Consider the following 18346-nt stretch of genomic DNA (forward strand, 5'->3'; position numbering starts at 1 on the left):
CCGAGCGGGGCGGGACCTAGCGCCCCGCTCGGGATGGGGCGTAGACCTGCCTGCAGTCCCGGGACGGCAGGCAGCTCTGTGCCGCCATCCCGAGCGGGGCGGGACTTAGCGCCCAGCTCGGGATGGCGGTGCAGAGCTGCGCTGGTCCCAGGACCGCAGGCAGCTCTGCGCGGCCACCGGGAGCAGGGCGGAGCTTCGCCCCCGGCTCCCGGTGGCCGGGCAGAGCTGCGCTGGTCGCAGGACCGCAGGCAGCTCTGCGCGGCCACCGGGAGCGGGGCGGAGCTTCGCCCCCGGCTCCCGGTGGCCGGGCAGAGCTGCGCTGGTCCCAGGACCGCAGGCAGCTCTGCGCGGCCACCGGGAGTGGGGCGGAGCTTTGCCCCCGGCTCCCGGTGGCCGCGCAGAGCTGCGCTGGTCCCGGGATTGCAGGCAGCTCTGCGCAACCCTTGGAGCCGGTCTCCCGAGGGTTGCGCAGAGCTTCCTGAAGCCTGGAGAGCGAGAGGGGTCGGTACGCACCGACCCCCCTCGCTCTCCAGACTTCAGCGAAAGCCTGCATTCGCCCCATAAGACGCAGGCACATTTCCCCTTCATTTTTGGAGGGGAAAAAGTGCGTCTTATGGGGCGAAAAATACGGTAATAGGATGATCCTATCACAAGGAAATTGGGCCCTTTGTATAGCCTAACTGCAATTGTATTTTCAAAAACATATGCTCTTGCTGCAGTAAGTCTCTCTGACAACCGAGTGGTGAGCAATGCTGAAATTAAAGTCATAATTTAAAATTAATTTCAAGTCTGTAGCCGTCAACGGTACTTGTGAGCCTACTGACAATGCAATTTTTTTAATCCTAGAAGCCCCAGAAGTCAATTGTCTAGAATTTTTCTGGAACTAATTATTAACTTTTATGAATATAAAAGATATATAAGTATTGAGAGTTCTCCTGCTGCACTCTGCTTGGTATTATGACTCATTAGATAAGATTTGCTACCACCTGCATACTTCCGCTTAAGATTAGACCCTTTCCAAAACACATGATTTAGAAAGACACTAATTCATGGACTTGATTGTGCCATATGTTAAAGCAGCTGAATAGCTTACTTTATGCTATCATCATTATCAGTTCTGACCTCAGGAGTGCTCTCATATGAGTAAAGAAGAAACCACAACCTCAGAAGTACTTAACAGAACATAAACCCCCAGTGTGAGTGATGCAGGACTGCTAGGTTGTGGCATTCTTTGCTGAAACGGGGCACAGTATGAAGACGAAATGCGCCCTGCAAAGACTGAACCCCCCCCCCCCAGTACCTACTCACTAACACTAGAAACGTTCGCTCAGGATAGCTGCTGTATTCCAGTCCAATATGGACTCTTAGCTGCATTGCTGTGGCCAGGGTTGTTTTGTTTTTGCTGTGCTTTTCTTAGAGCAGTTTTGTGGCATATGTGGCTTTTATGTAAAGAAAAACCAACAACGAAGATGGCCTGTGCACTCAGTGACTCAGTCCACATGTGAACAGGAAAGGAAGGGAGCTGGAGAGAGGAAGAGACAAAACCTCAAGTAAAAGAAAAAAAAAGGGGGGGGGACTTGCATTGGTCAAAGGATTTAAGGTTTAGAACTAAAGGATGACTGCTATTCTCAACACTTCTCTAGTGTCCTCAGGGTTCAACAGATTTTCATAAAAAGTGCCAGCAACATAAAATCCATGCCAATTCCAGGGTTCTGCCCCTGTTGATACCACAGTGTTGAGCAAAGAATCATGGGGCTTAATTACTACTAAAATAAGCAGCATAAGAAGACGCCTGTTGGGTCATACCAAATGTCTATCTAGAAGACTAAAGAACATTTCCAGTTGTGCATTCATCCCCTGTCAAGCTGCACTTTTGGGGCTCACTGCAGGGTTTCTAAACTCATCTTGTCTATCCTGTGGAGGTCAGAAAGATACATATATTCCCCCTGGACCTGAGTGGAAACTCACCAGTGGAACTTTACAATACTGTACCAAACTTCACACCAAGGCTATGGAAGGGTAAAGGGCCTTCAGTCCCCATTAGACCTTGCAAACCACATCATGCTTAACACATATTAATGGGTTTGTAGTTGCTAATTTCACATCACAGGTCTGAGGGGTTGTTAGATCAGTATCTTGGATCATCTGCCAACTCCCACATGCCTTTCCATTCCTCCCTCCTACCATTCCCTTCACATGATGCAGACTAACTGTATTTCAACCCTGCTTTATCATACTTAATCAGAGGTGACTAACATTTCCTAATCAACAATGTACCCCAAGATGCCTACAGCTTCTACTTTGTCTTCATCATCTGTTGGTCATGCTCATGAAAACCTCAAGAAGAGCTTATTTAACTGTTGATCTCACTGACTCATTTCTCACCATCCAAGTAACTCAAGAAAACGCCACTCAGACCTAAGACAGAATGAAAACAGCACCTCATCTACAAAAGAACACTTTATATTTGGGCTCTACACCCCTCTATGTAAGGCTCTGAGTAGTTGTCACCCTGCAGACAACAGGCCCAGACTCTTTGGATGCAACTTGCACCTAGGTGTCCACCCCCACACCTGCTTTGAATCCTCAGGCAGGCTCAGCTGCTCCTGGTTACACAATAATAACTAGGCTGCCTTTTTTCTTGGCATACTGGAAACGAGCATCTGGTAGCATGAAGGCAAGGCTAGAAAGAGAAAATGCTTTGAAGGAACTGATTTTTCTGCAGCACCCCTCCTCCATAGTAATAAAAGAGATCCACTCTTAATATGGTGCCAGTCTGCATCTTCATAGTGCTAATGTCTTTAAGGGAAATTTAACAAGAACACTCACTTCTTTGTTAGGCAGTCATATGTATACTTCATCCTATCAGAGACTTGTCTAAAGGCTAAGTGCATTTCAACATCACAAAATTGCTTTTATCTTTTTATAAAAAGCAAGATATCAGGCTACTAAAATTAGCTTTAAGGAATTAAGAACTGGTTTTTCTGGTTCTGGGATCTCTCTTATTTAGATCTCTGGACAATGCTCTTTGCCAGATGAAACAAGCAGGTTCCCATTTCAGATATTGTCCCAAACAACTTATTGGCATGGATTTGATAAATAAGCTACATTTCAGTTCCCCAGCATGCACTGCCAGTAACAAGGTCAAGGTTTTTTTGACTGATTCCTTGCTTAAGCTGGGATGCTCAGTCTAAAATGTGTGAGACACCACATATTTTGATCCAAACACTCAAGAGAATAAGAAAGCAGCTCTAAAAGCAGTTCCCTGATAACTAGACCAAAGCTAGAGGAATCATTTTTGTTACTCTCATTTGGTGGCAGCACATAAAGGATATTGTCATCACAAGCAAAACTCATCATACTTTAACCCACATGAGTGAAAAGTTTATAACCAGTTGGCTATGTTGGTCTTTGCACCGATACACACACTAGGGCTTGGCCCATGTAAAATTAAAATGGATGATAGTTATTTCCGCTGTCTTGTCATCGCATTGTAGCACCATGTGGTAATCTCATCTTGTCCCCAAGTGACCATTCATTCATTATTCTCAAATGAAGCTTGTTAAACTGCCATGACGCCGGATGTAGACCCCTTTTAAGACATAATCCCACACCTGTCATTACTATTAGTCCTCCTCCCAAAAGGACTCTTTTCCCATGATATCTGGGGCAACCACATGAAAGAGAAGAACAATTTTGCTAGCATGGAATGGCAAAAAACCCAAGCTCACCCCTTTTCAATTTGTTGTCATACACATGCTAATATGGTGGAAAATACAAGTAGTCAGAAAAAGAGAGAAACAATACACTCATCCAGGAAGGACAAACTGCATAGTACCATCAAAGGCAGTGCCAACCTACACCTCTGTGTATTCATGTTGCTCTCATCTCATACTGTACTAAAGAGATCCAGTGCCCTCTCAATGAAGCTCTGCCTACATCAACACTCTACATAAGCACTTTCTCCTTTCCTTGCTCAAAAGTAAGTTTGTGCTCAGGTTTGGAGCCCCACCCTACAAATAACACAATTGTGCTCCCTGCTGTTCACCGCAATCCCTGGACCCATAAACCAGCTACCTACCCAAATGCTACTGCATGCAACCTAAATGTCCCCCTCTCCCCCAACTGTCCTGTACTCTCGACTATGTCTTTGGCTCCTAAACAGTGAACAGACATAACTGGTTCCGTTTTCGAGCTAACTTCAGGGAGACAGAAAAATGAAGGGATTTCTCCTGCTCGGTTCCTCCCAACCCTCCAGCCTGCTCTCCAGGGAAGTTCCAAACAGGAACTCATTCTCACTGTTATTAACCGCTGCTGGTTTCGCGTTTGACCAAAGGTACCTTTCACCCGCTTTCGGTTTATGGAAAACCTTATGCTTTTGGGGGGGGGGGGGCGAGACAGAGACAGAAGTGGGCTGGTCGGAAATGCTATGCCTTTCTTCCTTCCTCTCCCCCCGCCAACCCCTATGGATTTGGGAGCTTGGGAAGGAGATCCTAACACCGCGTGGGATTCCATCCCGTCCACACAGCGAGATGTAAGCTGGGATATAGCGCGGCGCATTTTTGCATTAGAGCCGCCTGGAGACTGACGGGGGGGGGGGGCTTGCCTCACCTTCTTCTCCTTGTGGGGCTTTCGGATGAAGGAGGTTCGGGCTGTGAAGTACTGCTCTAGCTCGGAGTCCGAGTCCTCTTGGCTGCAGTAGCCGCTGCTGGTGGTGCTGCTCCAGGTCATCTCGAAGGACGGGGTGGTGGCCGCCGCGTCACCCTCGCCCATGCCCAGCTTAGGCTTCTCCTCCACTTCCTCTCGCTCCCTTTGCTTCTTCACGAGAAGACCCGAAGATCCCCGCCCCGCCGCCGCCACACACCAGCGGACCAAACAAACCCAAGCCGTCTGCGTGCCCAGAAACCCGGCAGAGCTGGGGAGGAGCAGCGCGGCTTCTCTCCGTAGAAACTGCCTCCCGACGGGAGGAGGGAACGATAATAAACGCCTCAACAGCGCCTAGAAGGGGCAGCCCGCGTCCGTTGGTCGCCTGCGAACCCCTCTTTCAAGCACTGAAGCCACGCCGGCCGAGAGCCGCCTTATGGAAGTTCCCCGCCTTCTGCCGGGCGAGGGCTGCTCGAGTGGCAACAGACTCCCGAGCTCCCTTTGGAGGCGGAGACGCCTCCTCTCCCTCCCTCTCCTGGCAGCCGTTGGGATTGAAACGTATACAGCCCCCGCACGCGCGCGCCTCATTGGACGGAGGGAGGGGACGCTGACGTGGGAGAAGCCCCCCTTCCCATCGCGGGCGAAAAGCTCGGCCCCGCCCTTTCCCTCTTCTGCGGGAGCGGCCCGTGCAGTGATTTCATCCCCAAGCCAGCCACGCGGGAAGTGGAGTCACGCTTACTGGCTTTCCTCTCCCCGCTCGGCGCGCCTTTCAAGTCCTCCCGGAATAGCAACACCCTAGAGCCGCCCTCAACTTAACCTTCGGCAGCCCCCCCCCAATAAAAAACCCCAAAAAAGAAAAGTTTCAAGGGTTGCGGTATGCATTCCCGGCAATTCCTTCCAAGTATACTGTATATATTGTTTAGGATAGGCAGGTTTGGTCGGCTGTATTTGTAAACCTACTCGGACGTAGGTCCCGCAGAAACATTTTAAGAACTGGGTTGTTCATTTAAAAGGCAAAAACGCAGTTTCCTGTTTGGTTGGGCTGCTCCACTTTTTTTGGGGGGGGGGGGCGCAGGGACAGGGATGTGCAGCTGCCAGAGATTCTGCATGTAAGCCTCACGCAAATCTCTAGACTTGGAAGAATAAAACTTCTTGGATTTCTGCCTTGTGGGCAGCTATTAGGGCACAGAAATTTGCCATAGTAAGAGATGGCTGTCACAAAGACTTTGGAGTGAAGTGTTCCTATTAGTTCTAGACAGGACTAGAACTAAAACGACAATTATAAAGACTACAGTGACTACCTATCTTCTTTCAAAGGCATGGGCAAATAAAAAGGTCTTCAAATTCCACAGGAACATGGCCAGGGAAGAAGACTGTCTGATCTCCAGCAGGGAGTCCCAGAGACAGGTTGCTTTACAGAGAAAGTCCTCTCTGACATTGGACTTCCATGCTACCTTCATAGTATATGAGAATGACCTCTCCTCTGATTGTAAACTGCACATTGGATTATCTAAAGTAAGGTATTCCTTCAAGGATTTGTGACAGGTACAACAATATCTGGAGGGCCACAGATTCTCCACTTTAAGACACAGAGAAAGGCAGAAATTCAATCACATGTTCCTTATACTAGCCAGATTAGAAATATTCTAAATTTCCCAGAGTCACGTGTGCAGACATCACTACAGTCACACGTAGAGAACATATCTGTTATGTATTGAGTTTAGCAGAATTCTAAAAAACAAAGTACAAGCCTATGGCCTCCACCTAGGAACTTTCTCAGATCATTTTCACTACGGAAGAGCTCTCAGGTTGATGGGGCACTGCCTCATAACATATTTAGTACATGAGTTAATCTAGTCTTGTTTAACTTTATTTTTGATCCTTTAATCTTTGTTGCTTAGAGTATTTAGTTCTGTAAGTCTGGTAATCTCTCGCCACCCCTTTGCTGTTCTAGACCTAAACAGATAGCATGAATAGCACACCTCCAGGCATTTCTGGTCATAACATATAAATGAGGGAGGGAAATCCCTTAACAATATATGTTAAGACACCTTTGCCAAATTACAAGAAAGAAGATTCTGACTAAACATCAGGGAGAACTTTCTGATGGTAAGAGCTGCTCAACAGTGGAACGGATTCCCTTGGAAGATGGTGGATTCTCCTTCATTGGAGGTTATTAAGCAGAGGCTGGATTGCCATCTGTCATGGATGCTTTAGTTGAGATTCATGCATTGCAAGGAGTTGGACTAGATGAATCTCAAGGTCCTTTCCAACTCTATGATTGTATTAAGAGGTCAACGAGATGGAAGAACATTGAAGAGATGCCACTTTGAGCCAAAAATCAGGGATTCCTCCCCCACCCAATTCCCTTGTACATGCACGCCTGTCTGTTTCTGTCTGTCCTGGGAATAGCTTGCAAAAGCTGTTGCTAAGCAATGTGGTTCCATGGCAGAAGTGTTTAGTCCAGCACGTGGCAAAATGTTAATTGGCAACGAGCAATGCCAGCTGGGCTGATGGCCTTGCATCTCTAAGTACCTGCCCTTTCAGCCCTCCCTGCCCCTGGGACATGTTAGCAGCATCTAGCCCCAGCTGCAGCAAGCAGCTCTGCCAATAACAGGATGGAATTGGATCTGTCAGAACCATGATGAAATCTGTGGACCCCTCCCTTCTTCTGCTAAATCTTGTCTTGTTTTGAAAATGCAAGCTGATGGCTGCATTTATCGAGAGGTACCAGAGGCTTCCCACATATGGCAGCAGCAAAATTCTCTTAAGCAGGTAAGACAGCCAGGGATAAACCTTCCATAATTTATAATATGCCTAGTGCTATGCTAAATATGAGTGAAGATAAGAGAAAACCTAGCCATGTGAAGGAACAGAAGTGAGTGTAGGGAGCTCCTGAACATCTTAGGATTTTCACACTTGTATACTGCATCAAAAATCCACTCTCTGTGTGTGTCTCTTCCTGCCTCATTACAAGCAGCTGCAATCTGAAGGGTAATCTGCAACATGTTTAGTTATCAGTTGAAAACCATCAAAAAGGACCCCTGATTTTAATAAGCTTGTCTGCAAACACTATCCTTTCAGACATATTCCTATATACATTTTGGGGAGCACCAGACAAATATCGCACCAAGTCTGGCAAATCTATGAGTCCCAAGAACAAAAGGTATTAATGGAACACAGGTGGGGAACTTCAGGCCCAGGGGCCAAATACAGGACCCCTGGAAATCTCACTTGGCCACATACCCTCCACACACCACGCCCTTCACTGGCACTAATCTGCATCCTCCTTGCGTGCTTTTGCTAGGCTAGAATGTGTCCTTGCAGTGTAATAATGCACCTTGCTTGTCTGGATGGAGAGGGGTGTGCCCATGCCTGAATTTTGCATGGCTGGAATGGAGCCTACTGTACAATGGAGAAGTCACATTTATTGCCCCACTGACTTCTTGCTGCTAAGCCCTGTCTACCAGCGGTGCACAGCCCCTGGGATGCTGCACAAGGAGGGAATGCAGCCCTTGAGCCAAAAGAAGTTCCTCACCCACTATAAAAACAAAGGAAGTATAGTTTGTAGTTCTGGCTATTCCAGCCTCAAAATGACATCTAGTGTGTTAATTTGGTACAAAAGTTACAAATGAACATAAAAACCGCCTTGCCAAGTCAGCAAATAGTGTCTCCCCTACCCCAAAACCACGGTTCCTAGTACCAAGGCCAGCCAAGTTATTCTTGAACTTCTCCATCTCTCCAACATACATACATACATACATACATACATACATACATACATACATACATGTTTGCTGCTCTTTCATGACACCCCATATCAGCTGCCTATGACAGTCACCTCATAATGCCTAATGGTTGGGCTGGCACAATTTGCGTGAGCATTCAAGTTATTGTAAAGGAGTGTTTCCGGCTATTCCAGATGTATTTTCTTCAGTGCAAAGAAGCTCTTTGCATTATTACAGCCCCATGTATGATAGGGTTGCCATATTCCAAAGACCAAAAATCCGGATGCCCCACCACATTCGGAGGACCCCACCACCACCCCGCATCTCCATCGCTCAACCCCCTCCCCGCCGCTGACCCCTTCTTTGCTCCCCTGCTCGCCCCCTCATTCCATCCCCTCTTGTACCTTCGCTGTCTTTGGCCTCCTGCTCTCTTTTCACCTGGGCACTCCTCCTGGAAAGCCAGGCCAGCCTTCCCCAGGCTGCAGTTGGCCTTTGCCACCTCTGGAAAAGCAGTACAGGCCGGCCTTCCACAGGCTGTGGCTGGCCTCCACTGCCTCTGGAGAAGTGGTGCAGGCCAGGTGCTTCAGTGGCCGCGGGGCCTGCAGGGGCTCCAGCCTGGAGGCCACTAAGGAGAGTCGTAAACATGGCCGCCAGAAGTAACAGCGCCATGGCTACCCCTTCCTTTCGTGACAGCACAGCTGCTCAGCCAGTGCCCTCAGCGCACCAAAAACAAAAAACACAACTCCAGACTTTTTTTAAAAAATTAAAAAATCATCCTGGACAGTGATCTCACCCTTGAAATTCCAGGCATGTCTTGGAAATTCCGGACGTATGGCAACCCTAGTATATGACTCACAGCTATTTTCTTACCACATTGGTGTCTTTTTCTACTGTCTGCTCGTTGCCTTCATTCTGTTCACTGTCTTCATATCTGGGGCCACTGCAGTCTAGCCGGATAAGGGTGCGGCATCGGTAATGACAGATGAACTTACAGTCTAAGGAAAATAAAAAGAAGACAATCCATAAGGCAAGGGGGGACAAAGCTCAGGAAATAAAGGAACCCACAAGTTTAGTCTGCACAAAGAAACGCACGACATGTCAGATCTCCAGTGTGTGTGGGAGAGCAAATAGGCTATTGCTGCACATCACACAACTTTTGCAGGTATGATTAAGCAGGAAGGGGTGGGAGGAGATGGTACTCAAATCTCAGTAGCAATATGTCAATTAGGTCTCAAACTGCTCAGGATCTCCTTTTTCCTAATTCTCAGGAAAAGGCTTACTCTAAGGACTGAAATACATTGTGAGATAGGCTAGTACAGTGGTACTTTGAATGCCAAACATAATCCGTTCCGGAAGACTGTTCGATTTCCGAAACCTTCGACAACCGAAGTGCAAAGTTAATGGAGAAAATTGAAAAAAAACCTCAGCAGAAGCCGTTTGACTTCTGAGGCGCGTTCAAAAACTGAAATGTTTGACTTCTAATACGCTCGAAAACTGAGGTACCACTGTATTCAAGGCAGGCTTCTATCTTGCCTTTCTTCTCCCCTCACCCCACAAAAGGAAAGCTTATCTAACCTTTGCCTAATCACACCAGAATCACAGTCAACACTCAATTTTTACTATCTCTAGAATCTTCATTTTAAACTTCTCTGTCTTTTGCGCTTAATATGCAGTGCTGGCCTCTTATCTCCAGGGCATTGCTTTAATGCATAGCCATTGTAGCCTCTTGGCAGAAAGACAGACCAGAAAATTACCCCTCCCCTCCCCACTCTCTTCAAAGGAAGAGGCATGAAAGAGCCTCTGTCCCAAGGCATCACCTTTCCCTGGCAGCCACTCTGCCGCCTGCCAGGATAAAGGCCTCATTTTAAGAGGCAGCCTGCACTGATTATTTTCTGCTTGGATGGACTGAATCTGCTGCATAGGATATGTGCTCACGTGAGAGGAATGCTTAATGCCACTCACATAGTGTCAAGGCACAATGTCGCCCTCAGCATAGGGAATGCCCTGCTCCCCTAGGCCTCAGACAATCTGGATGGCCTTGTACTGGGCAAAACAGAAAGATAACAGAACAGCCACACAAATGGCCTTCTCCAAGTCCCCCTTTTTTCTTGTGGCCTCATCAGGCAACACAAGCAAAAAATGGTAGAAGGATTAGGGGTTTTAAATATGCTTTCTAAGTATGCTGCCTTAAAAAAAAAAAAAGTAAAAAAGACGCCAGCACACACATTTGCAAGATGTCTTCAGTTATAACATGGAAAGACACTTTTCAGAGAAGATACATGTTCAGCAACACTATGGAAACAGACTAGGAAAAAAATATGGCAGAAATTTCTGGAAATCAAACAAAGCATGCTCATATATTTATTGCGAGAATGCATGTCCTCAGAAATATTTCCAGTCTCTGCCTGGGGACTTAAAAAAACCCTGATTTCTTTATGTTGTAATAAGAGACAGCATTGTAAATGCAAAACCTTTCTGTATCTGCAATTTAAGCAGGACTTGATTAATGATTATGCTATGTGTAGATTGGAGCCTTTTGTCTGCTGCAATTATCAGATGTCGTTTTCATGCAGAAACAGCACAGCTTTTACTAAACAGCTGAGCACCATCCAAATTTCATTCCTGCAGCAAGCACCTTTTGTTACAGAGGAACTGTGCTTTCCAAGCATTCAAACACTCAATCAAGTCGCTGGAGAAATGCAATTATTTCTCTAGAAAGAACGCAAAACACCTCTACAGTCCAGACAACTGGTTTATTGAGCAATCTTCCTGATTTTCTTATTACACAACGCTCACATGGAGGTCAGATTAGTATATCTGGTCTTTATTGAACATTCATTCCGATTTGTTTGCAGGACACTTGTACGACAAGTATTCATCCTCCATTCATCCTGATCTGCTTGTGGGTGATTATACATCTTCTTTTTAATTATTAACCCATCCCATACTTTTCAATCCCATCACTTTCCAAACTGCAAAAAGCCATTCTTTTTCCGACTGGATTTGCTCTAATAGGGCAGGGCTGGGGAATTATTGGCCCTCCAGAAGTTGCTGAACTACAACCCCCAAGAGCCCCAGCAAGCATGACTAAGGATCAGGGATGATGGCAGTTGTGGAATTTAGTACTGTATTTAGGCAAATCACTCTGGAGTCCATTACTCTCTCCAGAGTCCATAACCAACCATCATGCACTCATTTTTAGACTGACTCTATCTGTCAGCTGTTGAGTACATATGCCTGTTTAACTACCTCAGTATATCTAATGCTGCTTTTATCTGTGGAGCAGTAACTGGGCAGATTTATTCTTTGATGAATCACTAAAATGGCAGAGATCAAGAGCAGGAAGATAACTGGCTCCACCTAAAACCATAAAGATTAGTGAATGAATATCTTTCTCACCTACATATTTTGCAAAACCCATCTTTATTTTCCACAATTTATAGCAGCACATATTCTTATTGCACAAAGTAAACTCTTAGGTTTTATACATTCTGCCCACTGAAAATAGAACTGTGGTTCTGTTTTGGCCCTAAGATAGTGAAGAAAATAATGAAAAGTGAAAGCAAGCTGTGTCTTCAAGTCTCTTAGGCCAGAAGGCAAATATAATTTAATGAGTTTAGACCAAGCATGACTTTAGGGCTTTGACCCAAAGTATCAGCATCAAGCAGTGGGCCTGCCACTAGTCACAAACATCGCAGGGCTGAGGACAGAGAAGAAGAACAAGACGAACCCACAGAGAAATTGTAATTCTATCTCAGGGTTCTAGCAGTTGCCAATTGTCTTGCACCAGTGCAAGTACTGAGCAGCAGAAAGCAGTCTTTTTACAGGCAAGTATAAGGGTTGTCACCATGATTTTTCAATTTTTTTAAAATGAAGCTCCTCAGCAGAAGAAATGCCTATAGCAATTTCATTATTCTAATACAGTAAAGCCCAATTCCACACTGCAAACTGTTAGATTTATTTCTGATTTGTCTCTTTGCCTGTTCTTTTCCAGGGAAAATAACTTAAACACTCTGACACCCTCTAGTGACATCTGCTCTGCTTTACAGGCATTAGTAGAATGCACTTCCATTATCCTACTTGTAACCGTTCATTAAGGTGTACTATTTTATTCTGGATTAATTACTCTGGAATAATTTCTCTCAATACTGTACATATCTTTAACTGCAATCAGTAACGGATTAGACTTAAAATGAAACACTAACACCAGAGTTCTAATTTATATGGGAGCAATTAATGCCAAACTGTTAATCCTACCTGAATTCTAGAATCAAAACTGCTCTTGACTGAAGGACTGCCTTATACAATTAGGATGTAGTACTCCAAAGTATTGCATGCCATCACTATTCTTGTATGAATTTGTCTCTAGCCCTCTGCATCTCATATCAATTGTTGTTTTAACAAAAGCAATCAAGGTTAGCAAAGGTGCAAGAAAAAATTAAGTGCTCAAAGTGTAACAATTCTCTTTTTAGTTCCAATTTATATGACAATTTGTAGGATGCGACTAGTTTGTTACAGGAGTTTTCCTTGCTAAGTCTACTAAACATTATTCAGCATTAACAGTGTGCTAGACGTTATACAAAACTGTTAGTTAACAGGCAAACTTGCAGGGTTAGTGTCAATTATGGGAGGACCAACTGTAAGGACAGAAGGCAGAGAACAGGCTTCGCTTTCGAGTTTGGAGGTTCGGCTGGAAGAAATGCAGATCCTTCCGAGACATGAAGTTTAAGATAAAAGACTGTCAACAAAACCGGCTGAGAGGGTCCGAGAGAGAATTAAGAGCCTCGGATGTGAGGGACCCGGGCTGAGAACTGATAGGATAATAGACATTATTTGGGGATCAAACCGGGAATGGGGGGAGGAAAGCTGGGATGGTAAAGGGGGTATAATTAGAATTTAAGGGTTTTCTTATTTGGTATTTTTATGAAAGTTGGGAAATTGTGAGAAGGGATCTTGGATCGACCTTAGAAAAGGATGTATTGATGGGTGTTGAAATTAATTATATAGGTTAAATACATAAGGTTAAAAACTAAGTTTATATATTTGTGAAAGTTAAGCATATAAACTAATTCAATAAGAACTTGCTGAACCAGATATTGGAACTGGGATACAGGAATGGGAGGGGGAGGAGTCTACAGAAAGGGTTAAGAAGTTAAGGATTTGAAATTATACAAGTTGGTGTTTGTGTTTGTTTGTCTTTGTTGTGTATTGTATGTCTTTAAAATGTGTAAAACTCAATAAAAATTTATTTAAAAAAAGCCAGAAGGCAGAGAACATGGTAGCAATTTGAGAAACTGGCTGGAACAAACAGGGTAAAACAAATGAAGTTCTCAGGGTGTATGGCAGCCAGAGACAAAGATACAGACAAAGGTAGGCTCAGGGATACAAAGCCTGCTATGAGGCACAGTTAAGGAGCTCTTTGCAAATCACACCCACTGAGTTTAGAGCAGCCACATCCTTTCAGCTACAGTTGCTGAAAGGATGGGAACACTGAGGGTAGGCCAATCAAATTACTCTCAGCCATTCTTTGAGCTTGGTACAGACTAAGTTTGGAAGCAAGTCCAAGTCCTAAGAAGACTGCACATATGATACTGTTCTTGCTCAGAAGACTTACTATGTACAATAGATTAACAAGACAGAAGCTATGCCATCTTTTTCCCCCCCTGGAATGAGCCTCTCTGCCGGCAACAGCTGCTTATCAGGTAGAAATTCAACAGGGACAGCCTTCCCAGCCCTTGATGCTCCACAAACATGCACAAACTGTGGGAAGGAAGGGCTGAGTTTTTCACATATTCACATAGGCTGTCACTAAAATAAGCAGCCACAAATCAGGATCATCTGGGTCCTGGCCTATCAGAACAAGAGAAATAAAACAGCTGTTGTCCAGCACCCTGCAGGCACACACACAAACACAATACTGTACAGTAGTACCTCGGGTTACATATGCTTCAGGTTACAGATTCCACTAACCCAGAAATAGTACCTCGGGTTAAGAACTTTGCTTCAGGATGAGAACAGAAATCGTGCTCCGGCGGTGCGGCAGCAGGAGGAGGCCCCATTAGCTAAAGTGGTGCTTCAGGTTAAGAACAGTTTCAGGTGAAGAACGGACCTCCGGAACGAATTAAGTACTTAACCCAAGGTACCACTGTATCTGTTTGCATGCCCCAGTGAAAGGTGTAGCAGAGCTTTCCCTGGCTTTCAGTGACACACGTGCAACTTTGGTGCACAATTCAGCACTGCTATCACACAATTATCCTTTTGGAAAATGGGGTTGGCAGGAATTCCAATCCATTGGAATAAAGGAAGCTGGTGAACCCAGCTGATTTCAAAGACCCAGTTTTCTTTTTGACATGGAGCATCCTTTTACAGGCAGCATCAGTAGTCACCCCTCAGCAATAAATCAACTCTGGTACTATAAGCCAGCAGAGGAAATGGAATACACATGCAATTGACAAGAACACCAAAGGTCTCCCAAGCACCCAGTAGCCTTCTCTCAGAATCCAACCCAACCAAACAGGACTTCACTGCTGGACTTAAAAATAGGGGATTTAAGTGAATAATATTGGATATGGCCATGCCACACCTGCTTTCATGAACATACACATACTCCCACATGCATTTTCTCAACATGGAATGATTCAGTGGCAGAGAGGAAGGAGAATAATAAGAATAAGAATAATTTATTATTTGTACCCCGCCCATCTGGCTGGGTTTCCCCAGCCACTCTGGGCGGCTTCCAACAAAGATGAAAAATACACTAAAATGTCACATATTCAAAACTTCCCTGAACAGGGCTGCCTTCAGATGTCTTCTGACTGTCAGGTAGTTGTTTATTGCTTTGACATCTGATGGGAGGGAGTTCCACAGGGCGGGCGCCACTACCGAGAAGGCCCTCTGCCTGGTTCCCTGTAACTTGGCCTCTCGCAGTGAGGGAACCGCCAGAAGGCCCTCGGAGCTGGACCTCAGTGTCCAGGCAGAACGATGGGGGTGGAGACGCTCCTTCAGATATACTGGACCGAGGCCGTTTAGGGCTTTAAAGGTCAGCACCAACACTTTGAATTGTGCTCGGAAACATACTGGGAGCCAATGTAGGTCTTTCAAGACCGGTGTTATATGGTCTCGGCGGCCGCTCCCAGTCACCAGTCTAGCTGCCGCATTCTGGATTAGTTGTAGTTTCCGGGTCACCTTCAAAGGTAGCCCCACGTAGAGCGCATTGCAATAGTCCAAGCGGGAGATAACCAGAGCATGCACCACTCTGGCGAGACAGTCTGCAGGCAGATAGGGTCTCAGCCTACGTACCAGATGGAGCTGGTAAACAGCTGCCCTGGATACAGATTTCACCTGTGCCTCCATGGACAGCTGTGAGTCCAAAATGACTCCCAGGCTGCGCACCTGGTCCTTCAGGGGCACAGTTACCCCATTCAGGACCAGGGAATCCTCCACACCTGCCCGCCTCCTGTCCCCCAAAAACAGTACTTCTGTCTTGTCAGGATTCAACCTCAATCTGTTAGCCGCCATCCATCCTCCAACCGCCTCCAGACACTCACACAGGACCTTCACCGCCTTCACTGGTTCTGATTTAAAAGAGAGGTAGAGCTGGGTATCATCCGCATACTGATGAACACCCAGCCCAAACCGCCTGATGATCTCTCCCAGTGGCTGCATGTAAATGTTGAAAAGCATGGGGGAGAGGACAGAACCCTGAGGCACCCCACAAGTGAGAGCCCAAGGGTCTGAACACTCATCCCCCACCACCACTTTCTGAACACGGCCCAGGAGGAAGGAGCGGAACCACTGTATGACAGTGCCCCCAGCTCCTCAAGACGGTCCAGAAGGATGTTATGGTCGATGGTATCAAATGCCGCTGAGAGATCAAGCAGAACTAGGAAACAGCTCTCATCTTTGTCCCTAGCCCGCCGGAGATCATCAACCAGTGCAACCAAGGCAGTTTCAGTCCCATGATGAGGCCTGAATCCGGACTGGAAGGGATCCAAATGGTCCGCTTCTTCCAGGCGTGCCTGGAGTTGTTCAGCAATCACTCGCTCAATCACCTTGCCCAAGAATGGAAGATTTGAGACTGGGCGATAATTGGCCATCGTGGCCGCATCTAAAGATGGTTTTTTAATAACCGCCTCTTTCAGCGGGTCTGGGAAGGCTCCCTCATGCAATTCTGTGCATACTTTCACCCAAATCCAAACAAACTACCAGAATAATTATGTATGTTTCTTTAGCCCCAAAGCCCAATTCCTCCAAAACTTAAAAACTTTCCAAAGCAAACCTTTCTCAAGCAGCCCTTGGGCCAATACAAAATACGTCCTTTACCTATCCTTTCCCTCTGTGTGCCATAGGCTTGTCGCCTTTCTTATTAAAGAGCTCTAGCCTCAGCGCCTAGGGCTTGCCGATCGAAAGGTCGGCGGTTCGAATCCCCGCGGCGGGGTGCGCTCCCGCTGCTCGGTCCCAGCGCCTGCCAACCTAGCAGTTCGAAAGCACCCCCGGGGGCAAGTAGATAAATAGGTACCGCTTACCAGCGGGAAGGTAAACGGCGTTCCGTGTGCGGCTCTGGCTCGCCAGAGCAGCGTTGTCACGCTGGCCACGTGACCCGGAAGTGTCTCCGGACAGCGCTGGCCCCCGGCCAATAAATGTGAGATGGGCGCACAAACCCCAGAGTCTGGCAAGACTGGCCCGTTTGGGCAGGGGTACCTTTACCTTTACTGACTTTTAATAGCTGCAGGACAAGCAGTATACAGCTTTTATCAGCAGTGAGAGAAGTGATGGGGAAGCTATCCCAGTTGAATTTCTACCTGTAACGGAAGCCAGACAGGGCTACATCATCCTGGACTACTTAGTTTACTTCTATTAATCCTGTTTCTCTTCCATTTCTTTTCAAATTTATGCTCCCTGAACCGAACGCTACCGTGCCCTCCTGCTTCTCCCAGAACCTCCTGCGAGGATGCAAAGCGACCTGGCAAATGCCGCCACGTGCGGCTGGAGGCCGGTACTCACGGATGCACTGCAGACGCTTCTTGTACACGCCCCAGATGAATTCCCCGCACAGATCACACCAGGTCGACTGGCTTTGCGCGCAGGGCTTGAAGACATGCCCCTCGCCCAGCTCCTCGGTCAGTTTGGGGTCGCTCTGGCCGCCCAGGAGTCGGATCTGGCGCACGCGGCTCAAGATCTCGGGCACTTTCCCCGGAGAAATCCTCAGGGCGTTGGCCCGCTCCAGCCGGACGGGACGTTCAGACGTGCCTCGCGGGCCCCGCCTCAGGTCGAGCTGCTTCTCCAGCCCCAAGTTCTTCAGCTCGATCATCTCCTGGTCCATCGGCCGGTTCATGGCCACTACATAGGCTGAGGATGCAAAGCGGGGAAGGGGGCCTGCAAACACATCTCACAAGGGGCCCGGAAACATCCCCATCTCGCCCGCGTTCCTCGGGGGTCCCTGTGCTGCTCGGAGCAACCCGCACTCCTCTCTCGACCCCTTTCCCAGTCTGTCAAAAGTTCACTTCTTGTCTGTTTTCTCTTCCTCTCCGCCTGTCTTCTCCCCCGCCGCTTTTCACCCCTTAGCTTTAAAGCAGCAGCCAGAAAAAGTCACAGGCGATCTTTGTTGGGAAGATTAGAGCTCAGTAAGAGCCTCCCGCCCCCACGAGCGGGCGGGCAGCTTTCTTGGCTCCACAGCATCAGCCTCCTTTGGTTCTACAATCGTGCTCCATAAGAGAGGAAGCTGGGGAGAGTTGCGTTAGTTTAGGTCCTGCCTCTGAAGTGCTACCAGTTGCTGGCTTGCTCTTTCTTTTTTTGTTGAACAAGCAAGAGGAAAGGTCCCAGCTCCCCTCCCCTTCATGCATTTCCTCCTTACTAGGAGGGCGGGGGGGGGGAGAGAGAGAAGAGACCAACAGGCGGCGCCTAGTCCTGCACGCCTTGAAGTTGTCGCTCGTCTTGCTTTCCGCCCCCCGCTTCTCCCGCATTAAGGCACCTCC

General features: G+C 47.1%; 1 protein-coding gene across 3 annotated transcripts in view; it reads right to left on the reverse strand.

Annotated features, from left to right (window-relative positions):
- RASSF1 (Ras association domain family member 1) overlaps positions 1–18116 on the reverse strand; it is a 29366-nt gene extending 11250 nt beyond the window's left edge. Inside the window, exons 1-2 of one of the 3 annotated variants that reach the window (XM_082214577.1) lie at positions 17376–18116; positions 9243–9367 (exon numbers count right to left, since the gene is read on the reverse strand). In XM_082214577.1, coding sequence (XP_082070703.1) covers positions 9243–9367; positions 17376–17706 — 456 coding nt within the window. In that variant the 5' untranslated portion in view covers positions 17707–18116. Of the gene's footprint in view, positions 1–4611; positions 5191–9242; positions 9368–17173; positions 17267–17375 lie in introns of those variants that run through there. The other 2 variants (XM_082214579.1, XM_082214578.1) reach the window with 2 other exon arrangements.
- Positions 18117–18346: the final 230 nt, after the last annotated feature.

The sequence above is a fragment of the Podarcis vaucheri genome, assembly GCF_965113315.1.
Source record: "Podarcis vaucheri genome assembly, chromosome: 2".
Taxonomy (NCBI): domain Eukaryota; kingdom Metazoa; phylum Chordata; class Lepidosauria; order Squamata; family Lacertidae; genus Podarcis; species Podarcis vaucheri.